Below are 23,884 nucleotides of genomic sequence, written 5' to 3' on the forward strand. Positions count from 1 at the left end.
AAAAATTACTAACTTTAAGTAGAAAGCTATTCATTTAAATTTCCCCCCCTAATGTTTAACCTTTTAGTGAGGAAGAAGTGTTATAATCCTATTGTCAATGTATCTTTAGAAAGTTTTTCAAGTGTCAGTGTATCTTCAGAAAGTTTTTCAAGTGCATATTCCTTTTATTTTTTTCTTTTTATAGAAAATGATTATTTTGTGAAGTAGGAATAGTAATAGGTATAGTTAATTGATGCTGAAGTGTAAAGTCCAGGCTAGCTTCCTGGAGGCCTCAGGATCAGCCAGAGTCAGGATAAGCAAAAATCCTTGGTCTTTAAGGGGAGAAGTGAAGGAGATGGACAAAACTGCCAGGAGTTTTGCCAAGGATCCCTCCTTGATCCTAGAGTTCAAAATCTCCACACTTTTCTTCTCCTCATCCTGTGGCCAATGCAGTTCTCTTGCCTCTCTCACCCACTCCCTAATCCTTACCTACAATTCTCTCTCTCTCTCTCTTTTTTTAAAATAGCTTTTTATTTACAAGTTAAATGCATAGGTAATTTTAGTCTTGACAATTGCCATAAATATACATGACCAAACCGTTATTTTGCTGTACAAAAAGAATTGGACTTTAAAATATTGTACAATTAGCTTGTGAAGAAAATCAAAAATGCAAGCAGACAAAAATATAGGGATTGGGAATTCAATGTAATGGTTCTTAGTCATCTCCCAGAGTTTTTTCACTGGGTGTAGCTGGTTCAGTTCATTACTGCTCCATTGGAACTGATTGAGTTCATCTTATTGCTGAAAATGGCCAGGTCCATCAGAATTGATCATCATATAGTATTGTTGTTGAAGTATCTGTCTAATGATCTCCTGGCCCTGCTCATTTCACTCAGCATCAGTTTGTGTAAGTCTCTCCAGGCCTTTCTGAAATCGTCCTGCTGGTCATTTCTTACAGAACAATAATATTCCATAATATTCATATACCACAATTTATTCAGCCATTTTCCAATTGATGGGCATCTACTCAGTTTCCAGTTTCTGGCCACTACAAAGAGAGCTGCCACAAACGTTCTTGCACATACAGGTCCCTTTCCCTTCTTTAAGATTTCTTTGGGATATAAGCCCAGTAGTAACACTGCTGGATCAAAGGGTATGCCAGTTTGATAACTTTTTGAGCATAGTTCCAAATTACTCTCCAGAATGGTTGGATGTATTCACAATTTCACCAAGAATGTATTAATGTCCCTGTTTTCCCACATCCCCTCCAACATTCTTTCTCTTTCCCTGTCATTCTAGCCAGTCTGACAGGTGACCTACAATTCTCTTAACCCCAAATATTGAACCAGCATTAACTGTGAGAAGAGCAATTCCAAACATATGCTAATAGACTCATTGTCCAATAGGTAATTAGCCTTAAGTGCTAGGTTGTCTGATTCAAGCACACCTTTTAAGAGTTTTAGCCCTTTACACTGAAGGTTAACAGATTTCAGAGGACACAAAAGAAATGTTTATGAGAAACAGCCTTATCTAATGGATAGAAAGCTAAATTGGGTTCAAGTTCCACCTAAAATTTAGACATTTAGCTAGTATAGCAGGTAGAGTTCTAAGTTTGAAGTCAGTAAGACCTGAGTTCCAGTCTGGCCTCTGCCACTTAGTAGTTAGCCAAGTCATTTAACTTCTGTTTACTTAAGTTGCCTCATCTGTAAAATGAGCTAGAGAAGAAGATATCAAACTATTCTTGTATTTTTGGGGATAATAATGACACTTGCCTACCAGGTAGTGAAGATCAAATGAGATCATAATTTTGTAAAATGCTTTGTATTATGCCTGATATATAGCAGTTGCTAAATGAGTACTAATTGCTGCTATTGTTGTTAGCCTGGCTTTCCTTGTCTCAGAACATTCTCTAAGACTCCAAGTTGAAGGATGATTGCTGACTTTCATTGGGAAAGGAAGTTGCTCAGAGGTGCTCCCCATACCCATGAAATCACAGTTTGGGGGTGAGGAGGAGGGAAAAAAATCTAACCTGAGAAGTCTAATTTGACTGATTACCACTTGTTTATTTTCAGTGCTTTCTTCTGCTCTTTTAAAAAAACTGTTTTTTTGACTAAACTGTTGTTTAGTCAGCTGATTTTGATTAGCCTTAATTTTCACAAATACTGGAAATACTGAAAATTCTTTTGAAAAAGTATTTTTTATTATATTTATGAGAATCACATTCCCAGCGTTTGACATGACATTTAGAGAGGCTCAACTCATAAATGAAGATTAAATTCAGCACCTGGGACAGGGACTCAATATTTCCAGAGGTAGTGTATTCTTTTTGGACAGTTCTTATTGTTAAAAACTGAGCCAAAATTTGATTGCCCATTACTCCTACCCATTTTCTCTTGAAGTCCAAAGACAAGAAGTTAAACTTTTATTCATCATTACAACCCTTCAGAAATTTGAAGACAGCAGTCATCTACCTAGCAAAGTGGCAAAATCTTTATAGAAGATGGGTCAGAAATGTTATAAGAAGATAACTTTACTAAAAACATTTTTAAAAGTAATATTTTGATGTTACTGTGTGCTAAAAGAATAATTCCAGAGACCTATTATTCCATTTTTGTTATGATGAAAATCACTATATATTGAATTTTAAAGAGGTTATTGCAAGAAATATGTCCTGCATTAAGAAATATTGTATAGTTTTCTTTAATTGGTAATTAGCTTTTAAGATTTCTAATGGAAACAATTTATCATTCATATTCTTGTCACTGGAATGCCTATAAATCTCTTTCTATACAGTGAACTTTAATTTCCCTTATAGTTTTCTAAGCAAAAGAAAATCTATTCTTTATTGTATTATTTTATGAACTGAGTATTATTTTATGAAATGAGACTATACTTAAGTAGAAGCATACATGATATCTTTATTACTGAGAATGTTTTTACATAACAGTATTTTACTGTAAGCTTTAAAATTGCTTGAACTAATGAATATATGTCTTGTATTTCCTCTGACATTTTTTTGCCTTTGTTGTTTAGGCTAATAGGTGGCTCTGACAACAAACTGATTTACAGACATTATGCCACATTGTATTTTGTCTTCTGTGTGGATTCTTCAGAAAGTGAGCTTGGCATTTTAGACCTAATACAAGTAAGTTACTAATGATGTCCCAAACTTTCATTTTGTTTCATAATTTTCTTGAACATGATTTTTTATAAATGAATAAAATTTATATAATAATTGTTCATTACTTTTTAGTCATAATAGCAAATGTGAATCCACATTGATTTTTAAAAGTAAGCTATCTGAATTACCTAGATTTGAGCCAGTGTGTCCTTATCAAGTGTGATACTTTACTTAGAATGTGTTCCTTTTAAGTGTTTGTAAGCTTATTTTTGAGATTATTTTTTAAAATGATAAAAATCACTTGATTTTTGGATAAGTGTGAAGAAAAACTACTGTGTAAATGTTTTACAAAAGTATTTTTTAATGTTCAATTTGTGTTTCTAAGGTTTATTAGGGAAAAAAGCACTTATCCACTTAAATTCTCAGAAACATAAGTCAAATTGAGGGGGGGTAAATTCAAGACCTGAATTTGATGAGACTATTTTATACCTTTTTTTTTTGTTTGTTTGTTTTTAGAAATAGCTGCAAAATATCTTTAGCATCAGAATTATTAGGTTAGTAGTAGTATTGAGGAAGATTGCTTAACAAAGAGGCTTGTCACATTCTTTCTGAAACAACATTTTTTTTTCAAAAGAAATTCTATAATTTTAATCTGAACTTAATACCAAATAAAACAAGCATTTCTATAGACAAAGTAGAACAGATAAGGAGGATTTATTGTATAAGAAAATAATACTTTTTACTTAGCTTGCTTTTTCTTTTAAGTATCCAATAGATTTAGTACGCAATTTTCAAAGTTGTCCTGTTTGTGCTTTTTCCTATTTTCTTTTGTGCATCTGGAGAAAAAAAAATGCTTCAATATCCTTTTCTTTCTTTTGTTGTCAGGAAAAGGGGTTGGTCATTATTAAGTTCCATTCCTTTCCTTTTCTTTTTTCTTTCCCATTTCCCTAATACCCTAAAGAACAAAAGAAAAACAAAATCCTTATAATAAATATGCATGTTGAAGGAAAACAACTTCTCACATTGGCCATGTTTAAATACTTATGTCTTGGTTTATTTTTTGTCAGGAGGTGGGAAGTGTGCTTCTTCATCAAGGGAAGGGAGATTTGCAATTGAGGAAACTGAGGCAAATAAAGGTTAAGTGAAATGTCCAGGATCATACAACTTGTAAGTGTCTTTAGTTGCATTTGAAATCAGATCTTCCTTACTCCAGGCCCAGTGCTCTATCTACTGCACCAACAACTGCTTTATCATGTTTGAGGCACTGTTGGTTATTACTTTAATCATCCTTAAGTCTTTCAAAATTGTTTTTCTTTAGTGTTGTTAGTTTGAGAAGTGTCTAGGTGGCACTGGGGATAGAGTGCTGAGCCTAGAGGCAGGAACATCTGAGTTCAAATCCAGCCTTAGATACTAGCTGTGTGACTCCAGGCAAGACACTCAACCTCTATTTGCCTCAGTTTCCTTAACTGTAAAATGGGGTAGTAATAGCTTCTACTCTGTAGGGTTGTGTGAAGATCAAAAGAATAATATTTATAAAGCACTTAGTCCAAAGCGTAGCACAAAAGAGGCACTATATGAATGCTTATTCCTTTCCCTTTCCTTATATATAAATTGTTCTGGTTCTGCTTTCTTCTGAATCTATTCATATAATTCTTCTCAGGTTTCTCTGAAACTGTTCCTTTCATCATTTCTTAAAATGCCATAAAATTCCACTGCATATATATATATATATAATTTGTGCAGCTGTTCCCCAGGTGATGGCAATTCTCCCAGCCCTATTCCTCCTGTTTTACAGGTCTTTGCTACTGAAAATATCTGGGAAAGTTATTTTTGTACAACAAATCCTTTTCATTTTTTATTTTTTTATAGATACAGTGCTAATACTGGCAGTATCAAACCAAAGGTCATACTTTATCTTCCCCAGTAAATTTTAGGTTGAAGTCTACTACAGACAGAAATCGATTTCTGTATTTTGCTTTACCAACAAAATTATATCTAAGGCTTCCTTTTACTTAGAGAAGAAGGCAGAAAAATCTTTTTTTGGTCATACTGTGTGTTATTTTAGTCTTGCAAGTTAATGAATGACATAAAAACAATGAATGTCATAGTTGATAGCTTTAGAACTGTTATGCTTGTCTTAATTGGAAGTGATAAAATATTTACTAAGTGGGGGGAAAAAAAGAACTACATCAATATTTAATGTTTGGTTTGGATATTTATAAGCCTTCATACTGACCTCAATTTATCTGTTATCTTAAGCCAAGAGTAGTTCAGTGGATAATTTTGTTTTCTTAATTATACTTTTCTTTCCCATTTTAAAATATTTTTATTTTCCCCAGTTACATTTAAAACATTTTTTAAACATTTGATTTAAAAACTTTTTTGAGATTTTCTCTTTCCAGATTCTCTCTCTCTGAAGACACATGTGAAGTTATGTAAAACATTTCCATGTCATATTGTGAAACAAAACATAGATTCACACCATCACTATCAAAAAAATCCTCAAGAAAAAAAAGTTTAAATAAAGTATATTTAAGCCTTTATTCAGACACAAATCAGTTCTTTTTCAGGGTATGGAAAACATTTTTCATCATAATTCCTTTAAAATAATCTTGAATCATTGTATTGCTGAAAATAGCAAAATCATTCATAGCTTATCATCTTAGAACATTACTATTATTTTGTGCCGTACATTTCACTTTGAGTTCTCATGGTGGTCTTACTTTCCAGGTTTTTCTGAGAGCATTTTTTTTAATAGAACAAAAGTATTCCCTCATAATCATATACCACAGTTTATTCAGTTATGCCCCAATTGATAGGTTTCCCTTCAATTTCCTATTATACATTTTGTTAGTGTATTGTAGTCATGATGCCAAGATTATTCCCATTAATCTACAAGCTTAATTACAGTTGGAAAAAAAAAATCAAGAACTAACCCCATAAGTCTTACATGGCTTAAGAAAATGATATTTGTGCTGTGTAATAGATATATAATCAGAATATGATTTTATAGTATATACAAGACTGGGGTGCAGTGTACTATTTTTGAGGATGTTGTTTACTTGTGATACTATAGTCAGGAGGATGGAGCAGACTAGGAATCTTAGATTTTCTCTGCCTGGATTTCTATCCATAGCACCTATCTTATGGAGTTCTTATGAGAAGTAGATGAGATAATGTAAAAAATGCTTTGTAAAATATAAAACACCACATAAACAGTATTTTATATTGCAAATAGTAAAATATTATTTAAATGTCATTGTTGCTTTATCAGGGACAGTTTAATTAACTGGATCCAGAGGCAGCAGGATGTAGGGGAAAAGCCTTTGCCTTGGCATTAGAAAGCCAGTTGTTTCAAGATCACAATGCCTGAAATAACCATCATTAAATTTACTTTGGTAAATTTAATGATCCCAGTGTCCCAGTCCTCTCATAAGAAAGCAGAAGACTGAGCACCAAAGGAATAGGACACAAATTTGAAGGCAGAGAAGGGGAAATGAGGTTCATGGTGTGGAGGTACTTCCTGTGGGGCAGGCCTAGGTAGGATCATCATGTGAGCCCTGTGACAGAAAGGCTTCCAAGGTTCCAAAACCTGAAGAGAAACTTATATTTCATAATTTATGCTGCAGGCAAGAAATGTGCAGGATTTCTTTCTTCTTTTGTTACCAGTCGTTTCTGAATTCAAAGATATTTCATTCTAGTGGTGGGGCAGCCATATCGGAAGTATTCCTTAAATTTTTTAAAATGGTATCAGGTCAGTTCTTAACTTCAGCTTAACTTTCTAAAAGTATTTTGGTAACTATATTTTAATATGATTAATTGTCTTTTGTAATTGTATGTGTGGGCGTTCCTTTCAGCAGATTAATCACCAGGAGAATAGCCAGTTGTTAAAAGTCCAGAGTCTTTATTTTCTCCTTCACAATCCAGTTTCCTTGCCTGGGGCCCAGACTAGCTTTTTTAGAGCCTTCCGGAATCTTGGTTTCAGTGGGGGGAGCAGGAGGACAGGCCACCACCACGAGGCTGATGAAGATGGAATGAATTTGAGTCTGAGGGCTTATGCTTCAGCCTCCAGTCACCACAAAGGTGGACGATGAAATGAATGTGTCTCTGGGTCCCTTCTGAGTCTGTGTCTGGCCCTTCTGAGTCTCTGGCTCTCGCTTTGGCTGAGTTTGTCACAGTTTTATATGCTCTATTTTGAGTATAAACCAATTATATCACTAGGAAACTGTGGTGTTCTTTTCTTTAAAATATAGTGGTTCTTTCTGAGCAGGTTTCTTGGGGAGGTTTTCTGGAGGCAGCCTTAGTTTCAGTTAAGAGTAATAATCACTTCAAATGCAGCCAGCTGATAAAATCCAAACGTTTATTTTCTCCTTCTTTGGGTACGGGTAGCTTTCTTAGAGGCCTCAGCTTTCCTTGGTTCCGAGAGCTCTTGTTGCTAGTCTTTTGCCTCTAGCTCAACTCCGAATGTCTCCAGCCAGCACCAAGGTGAAAGTTGGAATGAATCTGTCTTGCTTCTGAGAGGGCTTCTGGCTCTCAATCTCCCAGAGTGCTCTTTGGCCCTAAGAGCTTCTTGCTTATATGAGCTCTCTAAAAGTGTGAACACAAGCATTGTTTCTATCAGTTGTACTTAAGTACCTTGTTTCAAATTCTGGCCCATAACATCTCCTTGTAGGATCAGATCAATCATACTGAACCATGCTAAATTAGATAATTATTGTCTCTATCAACTCTAATGAGTTAACACTTTGTAAGGATTCCAACAGGAAACATTATTTGTTGTAAGATTAAATCAATCATACTGAACTTAGAGAACTATTAATCACTATGCTAAACTAGATAACCATTGTCTTTATCAATTCCACTGACTTAACATCTTGTAAGAATCCTTATTTTAGAGTTCTGGTCCATAAACATATATATATATGCATTTATATTTATTGACTGTCTCTATCTATCTATCTATCTATCTCTTATACATTTAAAAACATTTCCTAGAAAGAATTCATAGGATTCATCAGACTTCTTTTTCTTCTTCTTCTTCTGTGTGTGTGTGTGTGTGTGTGTGTGTGTGTGTGTGTGTGTGTGTGTGGCAATTGGGGTTAAGTGACTTGTCCAAGTCACATAGCTAGTAAGTGTCTGAAGCTGGATTTGGACTCGGGTCTTCCTGACTTCAAAATTGTTGTTCTCTCCATTCATCGCACTATTTAGCCGTCCCCTGCCTCAGACTTTCAAAGAAGTCCATGAAGCCTTTTTTTTTTTTTTTTAATAAACATAGAAATATGTTTATTTTTTAAAATTTTAATAGCTTTTTACTTACAAGTTATATGCATGGGTAATTTGAAGTCCATGAAACCTTAAAAAGTTTGAGTCTCTGTATCAGATATTGTTTTTAACTATGTTTGCTTCTGTAATAGAAAAAAAAAAGTTTTGAGATCTTATATTTCCAAGACTGTGTGGTATAATAGAAAGATGGCTAGATTTGGAGACAAGTTTCTCCTTTGCTATTTTATACCCCTATGCTTGGGAAAATCACTCAATCTCTGTGCACCTCAGTTAATTCATTAGTAAATTGAAAAGGTATTTCAAAAATGAAACACTAGAGGGTGCTATTATCATGTCACTTATTTGTAGACTAGAAAAAGTTTCAGTTTTTAATTATTGATTTCTTTTCATTCCTTTTGATGATTTTGATTGCATGGTAATAGAGCAAAACCTTACTTATGTTCCTTGAGTGAAGCCTCAAGGGCTTCAGATTCTCACATTTTTGTTGGCCTTTGGGTTGTTTGTTTTGTGGTAGCTTTAAGCTTAGGCCAGAACTGATGTTCCTTATCTTAAACAGTGAACCAAATATAAAAAAAATTAATTACAAAAAAAGTCTTTTGCAAACATTCTGTTTTCATTTAGTAAAATACTGTTAAGAATTTTGAGGAGGAGGCTTCTATTTTTGTATACTATGGCTATTTTTGGATAGCTACAGTGTTATTTGTAATTTATTGGTTTACTAAAATGTTTTATTGTGATGACAGCGTTAGCACCCAGGATACCTTAGAATCAGCCAGAGTCAGGATAAGCAAAAGTCCTTGATCTTTATTCTTTGTGGATATGAACCAAATGGCGACAAGAAGTGAAAGCAATGGCAACACAAATCCCGCCAGGAGTCACTCTGGCTTTCTCACTCCACCCCTTTTTCCCCACCTCCTCATCTTCCTATACCCCAAGAGATCAAGTTGGCACATAGAATGGTGGGACAGGCCATTTTTCAAGCAAATGCTAATAGGGTATTGTCCAATTGGTAATTAGCCTTAAGTGCTTGGACCTCAGTGCATCTGCTCAGTTTCAGCCCATTACATCTTATCTTATAAATTCATTATTTTTATAATTAATTTTCTTACTTAATATAACATTTTAAAATAAATGTGTTACAGACTATTTGACAGTATGATCTTCTAGTTGTTTCCTTAGATGTTTATCTTCAGTCTCTTTTTATTTCTTTTTATACAAGTATAGACCCTCTGATATCAAAGATACATAGACATCTTACAGAAATCTACCAACCAGATGAAAGAATATTCTAAATTACTAATTTACTATTACTAATTTAATTTAGTTTAATTTAATTTAATAGTAATCTAAATTACTAATAAGAGAAATGTTAAATCAAAACAACTCTTGAGGCTTCATCTCATACGTAAAAAATTGGCAGAGATGACAAAGGATGGAAATACTGTTGAAGGGGTACGGGAAAGATGAACACTCTAATGCATTGTTGTTAGAGCTGCAAATTTGCACAGTCATTCTAGAATTGGAATTATGCAAAGAAAGTAGCCAAAATATGTATACCATTAAACTCGTGTATTCCTTAGCTGCAATTACCATTTTATTAGGAGCCCCAAACAAGAACACTTAAATCCTGACTCAATTGCTTCTCTAGACATCCTCTTCACTTCTTCAGGAGCTTTTCCCCTGTAGGAGTACCCATCCTCCTATATACTTTGTAATTCCCCTCTATGCATTATCTTCCCTATTAGAATTGAGGATAGCATTGTATTGTTTGCTTTTATTTGTAAACCCCAGAATTCAAACTTGCTTTGCATGCAGTAAGTGCTTGATAAATGCTTGCTCTACTTACCTATCCAAAAATATTTTGATGTTGGGGATCTTTTATCTTTTATCTTTTTTTTTGGGGGGGGGGGTTTCTACCAAGTACAAAAGCATTCATAATACAGACTGAAACATGAATGAGTTACAAAAAGCTACAATCTCATGGGAGGAGTAGAAGGCAATTTCTCAAATGGGTGTCACATGGGAAAAGGAAAATAACTGTAGAGAAGGGGAAAGGTGAAGAAAGGAAGGAGGAGTAGGAGTAAATAGGAGAGCAAAAGCAGTATTCTTTTCCCATGTGAATTGCTAGATTAGGAGGATATGATGGTCTGCTTGTCTACAAGTATCTCAGCTGTGCAAACAGTTTATTAATATGGTGCAGACTAACTAGTACCTGTCTTACATGTAGTTGATTTGACTCTTAAGGACACAGTGAAAGTCCAAGTAGGAGTGCTATTATCAGATGTCAGCTCAGAGCAAGGCTTAATCTTTAATTCGTTCAAGGCCTTATGGATATTGAGTCCAGTGTTTCTGGAAAATGTGACTACTCAAGACAACAGTTTAAGTTGGCTTCAGGGTAACAGTATGCATCTTGTATATACCATAGATGTATATGTTGTCTTGTCCATTGGATGGTACGCTTCTCGACGGCAGAAACTGTTTTGCTTTTGGCAGTGCATGGCACATAACAGATGTTTAATAAATACCTTTTGCTTTATTAACAATTTACCAAATAAGTTAATGGAAAGTGGTTGGGCTCTGCTCTGGTTATTGTATTTCCCATTGTATATTGATGGGCAAGGGCTCACAAATACGTTTTTATAACAGGGAAAATTAAGAGTTTTATAGGTTCTAGTAGATTTAGTTTGTCCCCAAACAGGGAATTTTACATATATTAGTATTTAACTGCATATTGTCTGAAGATTTTTCAGGGTTATACATTTACATTCAATTATATAAACAATAAAAATTTGATATAAATCATAAAAGGGGGACATAGATGTATTTCACTTCAGCCAATATTGAAAATGTTTCCTTTGAAATTTGGATTTATGTAAAGTTTGGTAGAATGCCATTTTCTTTTGTTTTTCATCACTGCGCTGCTAAATTGTGCTAAATTTGTTTGATTAAAGCTTTTTGACATATATATATATATTTCCTATGCAGAATTGCATGTAGATGAATTCTTATTATACCATTATTTATAAATGTTCTCTCTTTAGGCCCTTAAATGTTAAAACATTAACAGAATGAATGGATTGACTGAAGTGTTTTAAAATTCTAAATCTTTTTTTTTCCTCTGTAGGTATTCGTGGAAACACTAGACAAGTGTTTTGAAAATGTCTGTGAACTGGATTTAATTTTCCATGTAGACAAGGTATTTTTGAACTTCTACAGTATCAGTTGAACCAAGTACTCTCTTTTATAATAAATATTTCATCCTAACTTTGTCAGCTTAAGGTGATACTCATTATTAATCCCATTCTGGTGGTCAACAAAAATCATGTGATCCATCAACCAATTATATTCAATAATTTGTGCAGAGGATAAAAAGGGGGAAAATGAACTTGCTGAATTAGATTTTCATTGCTAATAAAAAATCCTCTCCAGAAGAAATTTTCCCTCAGAAACAAAATATTTTGGGTAAGAAATTCATAAGGCTGAAATTGTTGTTTCTCATAATTATTCTATAGTCTCAATGATTTTGTGAGCCCTATTTAAAAATTTACTTACTGAAGGTCAATAATTCTTATAATAACTCAAAACATATTTACAGAAAATGGGAAATGAAACAACTTCGTCATTGACTTAGAAAATTAAAGAAAAATATAATAACAAAGTCCTTATAATTGTTCCTAAGTAGTAAAGGATTAATAAAGAAATTAAACTGTAGTTTTTTTATATGGCAATATAGATAGTTACTGAGATACTTTTTGAGAGTCTGAGCTTGCTTCAACTTTTTCATGATTATGTATTTCAAGCCTCAAAAAATGTGGATATGTATATATACACACACACACACACACATATATATGCATATACACACATTTATACTTAAATGTATATTCAAATATGTATCTATATATAGAGAGAAATGTGATTTCATTGGTTTAAGGAACTATCAGAGAAGGAAACTTATTCTATCAGTGTAAGTTATAATCTTCTCTGTAACTTAGAGCTGTCTAAAGCACTGAGAAGTTAAATCATAAACAAGAACAAATTATGTGTGTGTGTATATATACACATACAAACATAAATTTGTTCCAAAACATGAGTCCTATATATCTGTGTGTGTGTGTGTGTATCCATATCTGAATTTATAGTTTATGAAAAATTGTGTATAGACAGATATACATATGCATATGAAGATTCTAAGAGGTATACATATGAGGTGTGTGTCTGTGTGTATATAGTTAATGTGTGTGTTTGTATATACATGTGTTTATACATGTATGGCAGTGGTATGCTAATTAACTTGAACAAAATAGTTAAATATCTGCATGCAAGAAGCTTAATAAATTTTCACATCTTAAAGAAATGTTTAAGATGCAGTATTTCACCCTTTCCCTTTATTCACTTGGTTTATATGATTTGGCATTAAGTTCATAAGATATCATCACACGTTTTTTAATTAAATTTTTTTTAATGAGTAAAAATCTGCTTTCTCTTCCTCCCATATTTTCCCTGCCCAACTAAGAAAAAAAGAAAAACAAAAAAAGATAATCCCTATTGTAAATATATGTAGTCAGACAAAACATTTTTACATTGGCCAGTAAAAAAAGAAAATCACTTTTTGTACTCTCTTAGTCTTTCACCATTGTATCAGGAGGTGAATAGCTTCTTTCATCACTAGTCCTCTGGAATAAAGGTTGGTCATTATTCTGATCAGAAGTTGTTTGATATTATAATATTAATATCTTTTCTGCTTACTTCACCTTGTATCAGTTCATTCAAGTCTCTCTAGGTTTCTTTGAAACTACCCCTTTCATAATTTCTTTTAGTTCAATAGAATTCCATCACATTTTTAAAAGTTATAAGTTTTAAAGAGTTATGAATATTTTTGACTTTTATTAGTAAGAGTTTCTAATCTCTTGCCCTCCTTCTAATACTTTCTTTTCCCCTTTTTCTTCTTTCTTTTCTGTTCCCTGTTGAATAAAATGAATTTCTGAACCAAACTTTGTGCATGATTGTATGTGTGTGTATTTATATCCTTCCTTTCACCAGTTAAACTAACAGTGAGGTTCTAGTGAAGCCACTCCCCAAAACTTCTTTCTCTTCTTGTTTGTCTAGACTTCTATTTATGCAGCTTGACATTGCTGCATATGTAGGAGAAAATTTCCCCTAACCTTTCCTTTTCTTAATGTACCTTCTTCCCTTTTCCATTCTTCTTTTAAGAACCATTCCTAAGCCTTTAGTCTAATTAGACTAACTCTGTGGCCTTTATTGATCATAAAGTAGAGAAATTGCTTGATCAAAAAGTACAGAAATTGCTTGTCTCTCCATATTAGAATATAAGTAATTTATTCTCATTTAGTTCTTTTTGATTGTTCTTTCATAGTTACATTTTTATGCCTTTTTTTTTTTTTTTTTTTTTTGACTCCCTGTGTTTGCACTTCAAAATTTCTTTATAGCTTCCTCTTCAGGAATGCTTGGCAGCTCTCTGTGCTGCAGAGATCCATGTTTTTGCCTATAGGATTATACTCAGGTTTGCTGAATAAGTTATTCTTGGCCTTTATCTTCTGTCTAGAACATTCTATTCCAAGATCTCTATCTGTTTATTGTAATAGCTGCTAAATCATGTGTGATCCTTACTGGGTTGTCTTGATTCTTAAAGTCTTTCTGAAGTAGAAATAATTCTGTTAATTCCCTTTCTAATTCTTTATTCCATATCTCCTATTTTTACTCTGATTTTTAACCTTTAATTTAACTTTTGCTTCTTCTCTTCATGAATTCTAGGTGAATTTGTGCTAAAGTTCTTTTTTTTTTTTTTGTTTTTTGTGGCTTTGCTTGTATATATTCTCTTTTTGGTTTATGTCTTGAATGTTCCTGTCATAATAGCTCTTTATGTTGGAATTCCTTTTTGTTTGCTCATCCTTCCAGATTTCTTCCTGAAATTTATTTTATGTTAGGAACAGGCTCAAGGCTCTTCTGGAGGAAGATTTGCACTGATCCTGCTGCTTTCTTGAAATATTTAGCGTTGTCTTATTCAGGATCTTAGAGATAGGCCAAAGGGCCTGTAAGCTTTTGGTATTCCCAAAGTGATCTCATCTTGGGCAAAGTCTGATCATTGTTCCTCTCGTTTGAGCTTTGTAAGTTCCTGACATGGATTTGGGGCTGAGCAACAGAACTGTGGATTAGCCCCAATTGTAATTTCAATATACTGCTATTGCTGCACTCAGCCACTGTCAGCCATCGAGGAAGTTTTGTTGGTTCACAGTGGTGGAGCTGTATAGTTCCTACTGTAGTCTGGAATTCCTGCACTAGTTATCTCTCTGATCTGATTCTGCCCTGAGCTCTTCCCATACAGTTGCTGCTTGCTTCTGAACTTGTTCCTTGTTCTGTCCATAGCTTTGGGCCTATGACTTCTCTTTACCATGGAGATCCCCAACCCAAACTCAGATCTTCTCAGTTCAGCTGTAGATTCGTGGCCTGGAATAGCTGGTGATGATGGAATTGCCAGCTGACAACTATCTGTTCCTGGGTCTTGAATGAGATTAAGGTGATCTGGTACGAGTCAGGAATCTTATTTTTCCTCTAGAAAGTAAAAAAAAAAAAAAAATCCCCAACATTTTGGATAGATGTTTTACAGATCAATATTGGGCTTTCTGGAACTTCTTGGTATAATCTTGAATGAAAAGGGGAGTTTCATCAGTAAAAATCACCTTTATCCTAATCTATAACATTCTTGTCTTTGTATAATGTGACACAGGACAAATGTTTTTTCTTCACAGAAGGTGTTAGCAGAAGTTGTTTGTTTTTAGTGGTTTTACTACTGTTTTTTCAACATAAGGAAACATTATAGAGAGTAGTTAACAACCCCACCAGGTATATTAGGTTTCCCTGAAGGTCTGAGCTTGTTTTCTGAGGTTTAGGTTGTTTTGCAGCAATTATCTGGTGGTTCTTGGCAATGCCTTTTGTTTCTGTTCATGCTGAGGTCACAGAATTAAAAACACAACAAAAAAGTAATGAAACGTGTATGATGGGGTAGCCAGATCAACTTCATTTCATCTGCTCAAGGTCAGATCTTCTGAGTTAGTTTATTGTCAGTGGACAGTGTTTAGTGTCAGTGGAAGCACATAAATGATCACTGATGACCCAAAATAAAATGAAGTCAAAACTATTGCTTATTTCTGTAATTCTAGCATTCTTTGAAAGTTTACATTCATTCCTAGAATTCATTGTTCTTTTCCTCCCTCCCTGTTTCCTACTTCAAATTGCTTCAAGATTATATATTTGCTGAATTGAATGTTGTAATTGGGGGTAGCTGTAGCTAAAATCAAAACAATAGGTTTTAAAATGCTACTTTTTCAAACAACTGGGCTTTAAGATTGAGCTTCTCCCAATTTTCTCTTCTTGAGTTTTCAGAACTCTTAACCTGGGTGATAGTAATTGACTAAAATTACTATTTAAATCAAGTTTTTATGATCCTATATTAGAATGATCTTTTGCTTACTAGGAATAATGTAACAGTCAATGGAGCAAACCATTGAACTTATAGAAACCAAAAACATTCCAAAAATGGTAATTTTTTTCTAGTATTTTTCTCATTTTCTTTTGAAAAGTGGCTGGTGATCTTTAACTTTGTGGCTCCTAGTGAGAGCTTTAAACCAGCAGGAATGACCAGTTAAAATTGATGGGTTCATATTTTTAAAATGTTATTTGTTAATCACTTTAAATATTCTGATCTTAACAATCTTTATTTCAGCCTTCAAATAAAATGGCAGGGAAAAAACCTCATCAGACCATTTATGTATGTCAAGTTTTGTGCTTTGGAATCACATAGAATAAGTCTTATTATCTCTTGCTATTAAGTCAACAAGTTATGTAATTTTTTTTTTTTTTGTTTTTGTTTTTTATTAAGCATTTACTATGTGTTAGGCACTCTGAGCACTGGGAATATATCAAAAAAGACAAAAAACAGCTACTATTCTCAAGGAGCTCATAATCTAACAGGGAAAATCACATGCACAAAACTCTGTACAGACAAGCTATATGCAGGGTTAATTGAAGATAATCTCAAGGGGAAGACACTAAAATTAAGGAAGATCAGTTAAAGATTTTTATAGAAGTTAGGATTTTAGTTTAAACTTGAGGGAAACTAGGGAAGTCAGATTTAACATAACAACTTTTCATATCTTTGAATATGTCTCTTTTTAAAAATTAGCTTCCTCAAAATATACCCATGAAATATAATTTCTTTAATGTAACATAACCTGTTCTTTAGCCATTTTTCATATGCTATAATTTTGAATTATTTTACCATTCCAGTTATATTCTTTTGGATATGATCTAGCCTATTAATATCCCTTTTAAAATGTGTCCGGAAATGAACACAATATTGCAGCAAACTGTGAACTATCATGGAATGTAGTAAGACATTCTTCATGCTTTAAATGTAAAGCTGTAAATTAGTCCTTAATTTCATTAGTTGTTTTGTTTATTTTGGTCAATCATGTCAACTATTAATACATTTTGAACTTGCCCTCAGTTTAAAATCCCAAACTTTTCTGATAATTACTTTTGCACATGGACCACTTCACTCTGCTAAAAATTGTTTTTTTCAACCAGATTCTCTTATCCAGTATATTTAATTAAGTTTAATATTTCTCTTGGATTTTGTCATGTGCAAATTTGTTGAGTTTGCTATTATTAATATATTTCTTTACGTCACTAATAAATATGAACAGAATCATAACCAAAAGTAGAGCTCTGAAACCTACCTTTAGAATTCTCTCTCCAGGTTAACATCAGTATGTTATTTGATATTCTCCAGGCATAGTTCTCAGACTAATTCTGAATTCAAATGGACTTGACTGTGATTCAGATCATGCTCCTCCATCTTGTGCACAAGAATATCATATAAGGATTTGGCAAATAACTACCGAAATTCAGATGTATTATTTCTCACAAGTATAATAATTCTAGGAGATGAAGTTAATCTGGTATGACTTTTTGGGGGGGATATTCATATTATTTCCAAGTTGTTTTTGCCCTTCCCTGCTTTATTTCTTTCAGAGTCTTGAATTGAATTAAGATTTACTTGGTATTAAAACCAGTTTGTAGTCTATAAAATGTTCTCCTATTTGAAAACTAGAGTATTTTTCTATCTTTAGTCTTTTGCACCTCTTTCCTTCTCTTTGATTTCTGAAATAGTATTGATTTTGGTATAGTGATTATATATTTACCCTTTTTTTTGCAACCTGTAGTATAATTTATGCAGATTTATGTTGCCTCTTCAGACCTACTTATTTTTGCTCTTATTTGTTCTATCTTTTTTAGTGCTTTATATTTCTTACAATCAAATGACATTACTGTAGTCTTTCTTGGGTATATGCCCCTGCTCTTTTCTGAGTGTCTTTTCTCTGAGATTATTTTTTGTCTCTTCTGTATCTGTCTTATATGTGTATAGTTTTTTGCATGTCATATTGAAGGCCGGGACTATGCATTTGCCTTGCTTTGTGCATGGTATATAATAAGCATATAACAAACGTTTGAGTAACTGAATTCCATTTGGTACGTGTCCTTTTTGAATCCAAGCCCATCACAGAATTTTATTTGAAACCACATAGACCAATCTCATTGAATGTCCCTATTAATTTCTTTTCTCATTGGAATAATTCACCACAATAGCTTAAAATTTTGATTTTGAAAAAGAGGGAGAAAAAGAAGAAGAGAAAGATGCCAGTTCTCACAATTTCCTTTCTTTCTTTCTTTTTCTCTGAACTTGTAGAAATCTCTCCTAGGACACGTGTCTGGCAATATTTGTTGTCTTCCCTCAAATATCAGGAATTTTGGCCAATCATAGTCATTTTCCTCCAATTGTTTGTTACTTTTGTATCCCTAAATAATTCTCCTTGTTGTTTATGATAGCAGTTGTTCCCTTTCTCCTATCTTTTTGCTTTGACTAATTGACAAGAGATGAAATTGCCAACAAGACAAGTTAATTTCCCTGCTTTTAGTGTGATGAAACTTCCAGTAAATGTATAGGTAATTTAAATATGCTATCTCTGTCATATCTTTCCTTTTGTCAGTTTTGTGATTTATTTATAGTATTAATTGATTTTTCCTGTTTGATCAGGCAGTCTATTTTACATAGTTCACAGTGACATTACTTTTTATCCCAATGACTTTCACCTCTTAGAATTAAAATGGTTTTTGCTTATTTCTGCTTGTTTAGTTATTACTGGGAACACACATTTATTTTCCTTTTTTTCCCACTTAAACTTTAAGCCATTTCTAATTACATTTTAAACTGTCAAGATTTTTAGGCAAGGTTGAAAGTTAATTATGAATCAGATATTTGTGAGTCTTGCTGGAGTTGTTTGAGAGAGTTAGACAAGCATAGGATGTTTAGTCTATTTAAAGCACAGGTAGTACAATATTATGCCAGCAGTAATTAAAAGAAAACTTATGAATTTTATTGATTGGGGTGGGACTAGGGTAAAAGATAAAAATAAGATTGAATAATTAATTTCAGTTTAATACCTTTTATTTTTGCCAGTCACAGAGTAGAATTCATTTTTCCTAGGTACTTTATCAAATGGCTGTGAACAACAAATGTTTTGTCCAAGTCTCCTCATGAAAACTGTGTGACATTCTTTTGTCAGGGACTAATTGAAGGGAATGGAGAAAAACATTTTAAGGGAGACAGGAATAGTTGGTAATTAATGCCATTCTATTATATATCAAATGGAACATTAACAGTGATGTCATTTAATATTTTTTCTACTTAATAGTATTTTATTTTTTCTAATTACATGTAAAGATAGTCTTCTTTTTTCTCCCACTCAAGTGTTTTTTCTCACAATTACATATAAAGATAATTTTCAACATTTATTTTTTTTAAGATTTTGAGTTCCAAATTTTTCTTTCTCACTCTGCCCTTTCCCCATCCCCAAGCTAGCAAGCAATTCAGGATAAGCTATACATGTATAATCATGTTAAATATATTCCCATATTAGTCATATTGTAAAAGAAGGATCAAAAAGGGAAAATAATACAAGAAAGAAAAACAAAATATGAAAATAGTATGCTTTGATTTGCATTCAGATTCTATTCTATATATTCAGATTCTATAGTTCATTCTCTGGGTGTGGATAGCATTTTCCATCACAAATCTTTTGGAATTGTCTTGGGTCATTGTATTGATGAGAAGAGCTAAGGCTATCATAGTTGGATATTATTTAATATTATAAAGAGTTAGCCCTTGCTGCTACTTAGCATCATATTCTTCACACTTACTTATCTTGGAAATAACTAATGTTAAACTTTAATTTTTGTTTTATTTATCTTTTTATATTGTAGACATATCTCAATGTACCCCTTGCCTTGTTCAATACTCCCTTGTGAAAAACAATTATGTCTCATGGTAAACATAACATTCTTTACTCATAGTCTGCAAGTCTCTTCTGGAAATAGGAAGCTGTTTTATTATCTAAGAAGATATTGTAAGGTAGGGGAAAATTTGGAATTGAAGTATAATTATAAAGATTATAATCTTTTAAAATTTCAACTTTGCTCTTTGGAACAATGAACAATGGAAATACAATTGTGTTAGTAAATAATTTCCAGAGGAGAAAGCAAGGCCTTATTGAATCAAGGGCAGATTATTTATTATTAAGACTGTGGAGAAAGCAAAGAAATGAAGATTTGTGAAGTGACATTGATGGGAAAACAGGATTTCTAGAAAAGGTAATTGAGAGATACAACTAAAAGGTAAGATACTCTCTGGAATTTCTGAGATACTAAACAGTGCCAGAAAGCATTGTTTTAGAAGGCATGTTAATTTGATCAGTGGTATTGTTTTCATCACTGAGAATAAATATATAATTCAAAAAGATTTTTAAAAATTATTTTAAAAATAAATAAAATTAAAAAAAAGCCAAGAAAAAGTTCTGAAAACTAAGATATTGTAGTTGTTGGCACTCTGTTCCTCTAAATATTTGCTTGAATATTGTATTTTTCACAGATAGTAAGCTACTTGAGGTTTGGGACTGCTTTTTGTTTTTGTATTCCCCTATTGCCTAGCCATGTTCATAATTCATAGAGCTTTAAAAATCACCAATTTTTCTTGAGGATACCACTGTGTTACCATTATATATCCAGTTCCATGAGTAATATATGATTCTTCACTGTCACCTTTAAGATATTGTGGGTTCTATTCCAGATCATCATAATAGAGCAAATCATGTGAATTTTTTGACATATAAATTATATTTATATTATACAGTAGATTATTAAGTATACAGTAGTATTTTGCTTAAAAAAATGAACTTACCACAGTTAAAAGGTATTTTAGTGCTAAAAATGCTAACCACAAATTAAGTCATAATCTTTTTGCCTTGATGTTGATGGCTGCTTGACTGATTGGTGTGGGGGTTGCTGAAAGTTGGGGTATCTTTGGAAATTTCTTAAAATAAGACAGCGATGAAGTTTGCTGTACCAACTGACTCTTTTATTCACAAAAGATTTATCTGTATCATCTGTATCATATTAGAACTTTCAGAATTGGAATCAATCTTCTCAAATGTTGCTGCTATTGTATCACCTAAGTATGTGTAATATTATTTAATATTGTTGTGTCTCAGAGAATAGGGAGGCTCAAAGAGAGGAAGAAAGATGGGGGAATGGTTGGTTGGTAGAGCAATCAATGCTTCCTTTCTTTTAATTTGATTTTGTTCTTTTCTACTTACAAAACACCCCTTCCCCCCAAGTTCTGGGCTGTACCACTTTTTGGTTTCCTTGTTTCTTCTTCAAATCAACTTCTATACTGCTGCCAGAATAATCATCTTAAGGCACAGGACTGAGTATTACTACTCCTTGCTTAACAATTCTTCGTGGCTCTCTACTGCCTCTGGGAAAAAATAAAAACCTCTACTTGGCATTTCATAGTTTGGCTCCAATTTATACCTTTCAATTTTTATTTCACGTTTCTTCCCTTTTTGTATTGTCAAGTTCTGGGGTATCATATTGTACTTAATAGGCATGTAAAAAGCCCCAGTTTGAGTTCAGGCTTAATTGAATTATTGAATGAATGGAATGAACAGAGGCAATTAAATGTGGTGGTACAGTTAAGGATTAAAAACTACAAAGATGATGAGAAATTATTGATTAGCACGAGTAAGATTTTTTTAAAGCCCTAGATTAAAATTTGATTATTATGAATGTTTATCTTTTTTTTTTTTTAAACAGTTGTTTAAAAAGATTAGTATGCTATTGAACTGTATTAAAAGAAGCTTGACATACAAAGCCAGGAGGTAATCCTTTCCTGTACTCAACATTAGTTAGGCTCTCAGATGGATAATATACTCCATTCAACTTCTGCATTTTAAGAGGCTGTCAAGAAACTAAAAAGGGATTAGGGAAGAAAAACACAAATGATGAAAGCATTGGTAAGTCCTTTAAGGAACTGAAAAAGTTATTTATTCTGTCTAAGAGAGTGATTGGCAGGTAACTTAGCAACTATCATCTGGCATATGTAGTTGATCATTAAATATTTATTAAATGCTTATTGTGTCCTGAGCTCTGTGCTAATCATGAGGCAAAGAAATACAGAAAACAAACCTTGATCTCAAGGAGTACAAACAATCTATATACAAGATAATTTGTAAATACTGAACTAAATGTAGGCAACCCAAGTGCTTTTTAAAATTCTAAGAAAGTAGAATATATGAAGATAGTCTTAAATTGCAGTGTTTAAATTTAAGTTGGACCTAAGTATATTATTAATTCTTGAATCTTGGAACAGACTCTCACAAAAGGTTATAGAAATCAAGTTTCCTTCCCTAAATATCTTTTAAGATTAGAGTAAAGGATTAAGAACTTTACTCTATTGTTGTATTCTGGTACCTAGTTTTTATATAGAAGAAACCGTGTTACCAAGCTGGAAAAGTTCTAAGTATAGATGACCTTGGCTATTGTCATCCAAAGATCAAACTAGGTGAGTTTGGAAAAACTCATCACTGGATGATTAGACTTTGGGTAAAAATTTTTTTCCTGCTTTAACAACTCAAAAAAGTCCATATAACAAGGATAAGAGACTAGGAAGACATCTGTGCCAGTAGAAATCACAGATCTCTGAATGCAAGTGATTGGAGTTAGGAGATTAACTGAGTAACCCTTTAAAATATTCCCCAAAATTCTATATTTATAAGGAAAACCATGTATGTGGGGTTCAGGCTACCAGCCATCTGAGTGCCTGATAAAATGCAAATACATGAGTTATTATTTCTCATCCTGATATACTCATTTTTCCTTGTGTATTTGCATTTTATCAGTTGACAGTCTGAGTCCCTCTATAACATTTCTGTGAACCTGAAAATTAGCTGCAAGAAACTCTTAGAACAGTGAGAGAGAAGAAGTGTAAAAATGCTATATATAGAAAAGGAGTAATCTTGCAATTATATATTCTAGCTTAAACTTTCCTAAACCTATTGGTTTAATATTGCATTTACAATTACAGTTAATTACTGTATGATTACAGTACAGTTGCCGATTTATCTAGATTGATTAAATAGTTTCTCATAACTCCAAGTTACAGTCAAATAAAAATTTGACTTAGAATCAGACAATAAGAAAAGACAGTAGGTGATAATAAGGAAAGTGACAGAAGAATTTTGGAAGTAAAACAGGTTAGTCTTGGCCTTTGTACTGTTACAACATTATATAATAATTAATGTTTGTATAATCACTTTAAATTATCAATAAAAGGTGAAATTGTCTTCATTGTACTCTGTTCACTAAGGAAAGTATGTTTATGTATTGTTGTTTGTCCTTTGTTCTTAGAGAGGACCAGTGTCAGCAAGAAAGTGATGTCTTGACATGCAAGTGAATTGTATTTAAATGAGGCAGTTAATATTTCTGACTTTACGAAGGTGTGACTTTTTAGCAACCTCATTTTCACTTTTGCATTGACAACTGTGAACATGCATAGTTGTGTATGGTAGAGAAAAAATGAGAAACACAATGCCCACAAGTGGAGCTGCTGCCATTGTTGTTCATTTGTTTTCAGTTGTATCTGATTCTTTGTGACTCTGTTTGGGCTTTTCTTGCAAAGTGGAGTGGTTTGCCATTTCCTTCTTCAGCTCATTTTACAAATAAAGAAACTGAGGCAAACAGAGTTAACTGACTTGTCCAGGCTTATATAACTAGTAAATGTCTGAATCCAGATTTGAACTCGGGTCTTTCTGACTCCAGAGCCTGCACTCTATTCACTGCAACACCTCATTACCTCAAAGGGAGACTAATGTGATGTGTATTTCAAGCTTGGTGCTTCCTTCCCGATATCCAGTGCCATCCAAAAGCTATGGTCAGAATGTGATGTTGGGACTTTGCCAGTCTTAGAGTCTTCCTTGTGCAGCAACTGAAGTTTTAGTAACTTTTCTCATGGTTTTGGTTGGCTAAGGTAGAGAGGTTTATAGCAATATAGCAGTATATTTATACAGTACAATGTCCTACCATTAC

At 33.0% G+C, this 23,884-nt stretch overlaps 1 protein-coding gene across 3 annotated transcripts in view; it reads left to right on the forward strand.

Moving 5' to 3' along the window:
- Positions 1-23,884, forward strand: part of AP3S1 (adaptor related protein complex 3 subunit sigma 1) — an 83,727-nt gene that overhangs the window by 42,626 nt on the left and 17,217 nt on the right. For all 3 annotated transcript variants that reach the window (XM_031938697.1, XM_031938692.1, XM_031938685.1), the window contains exons 3-4: positions 3,013-3,124; positions 11,508-11,579. In XM_031938697.1, the coding sequence (XP_031794557.1) occupies positions 3,013-3,124; positions 11,508-11,579 (184 nt within the window). The remainder of the gene's footprint in view (positions 1-3,012; positions 3,125-11,507; positions 11,580-23,884) is intronic.

Source organism: Sarcophilus harrisii, chromosome 1 (genome assembly GCF_902635505.1).
Source record: "Sarcophilus harrisii chromosome 1, mSarHar1.11, whole genome shotgun sequence".
Taxonomy (NCBI): Eukaryota; Metazoa; Chordata; class Mammalia; order Dasyuromorphia; family Dasyuridae; genus Sarcophilus; species Sarcophilus harrisii.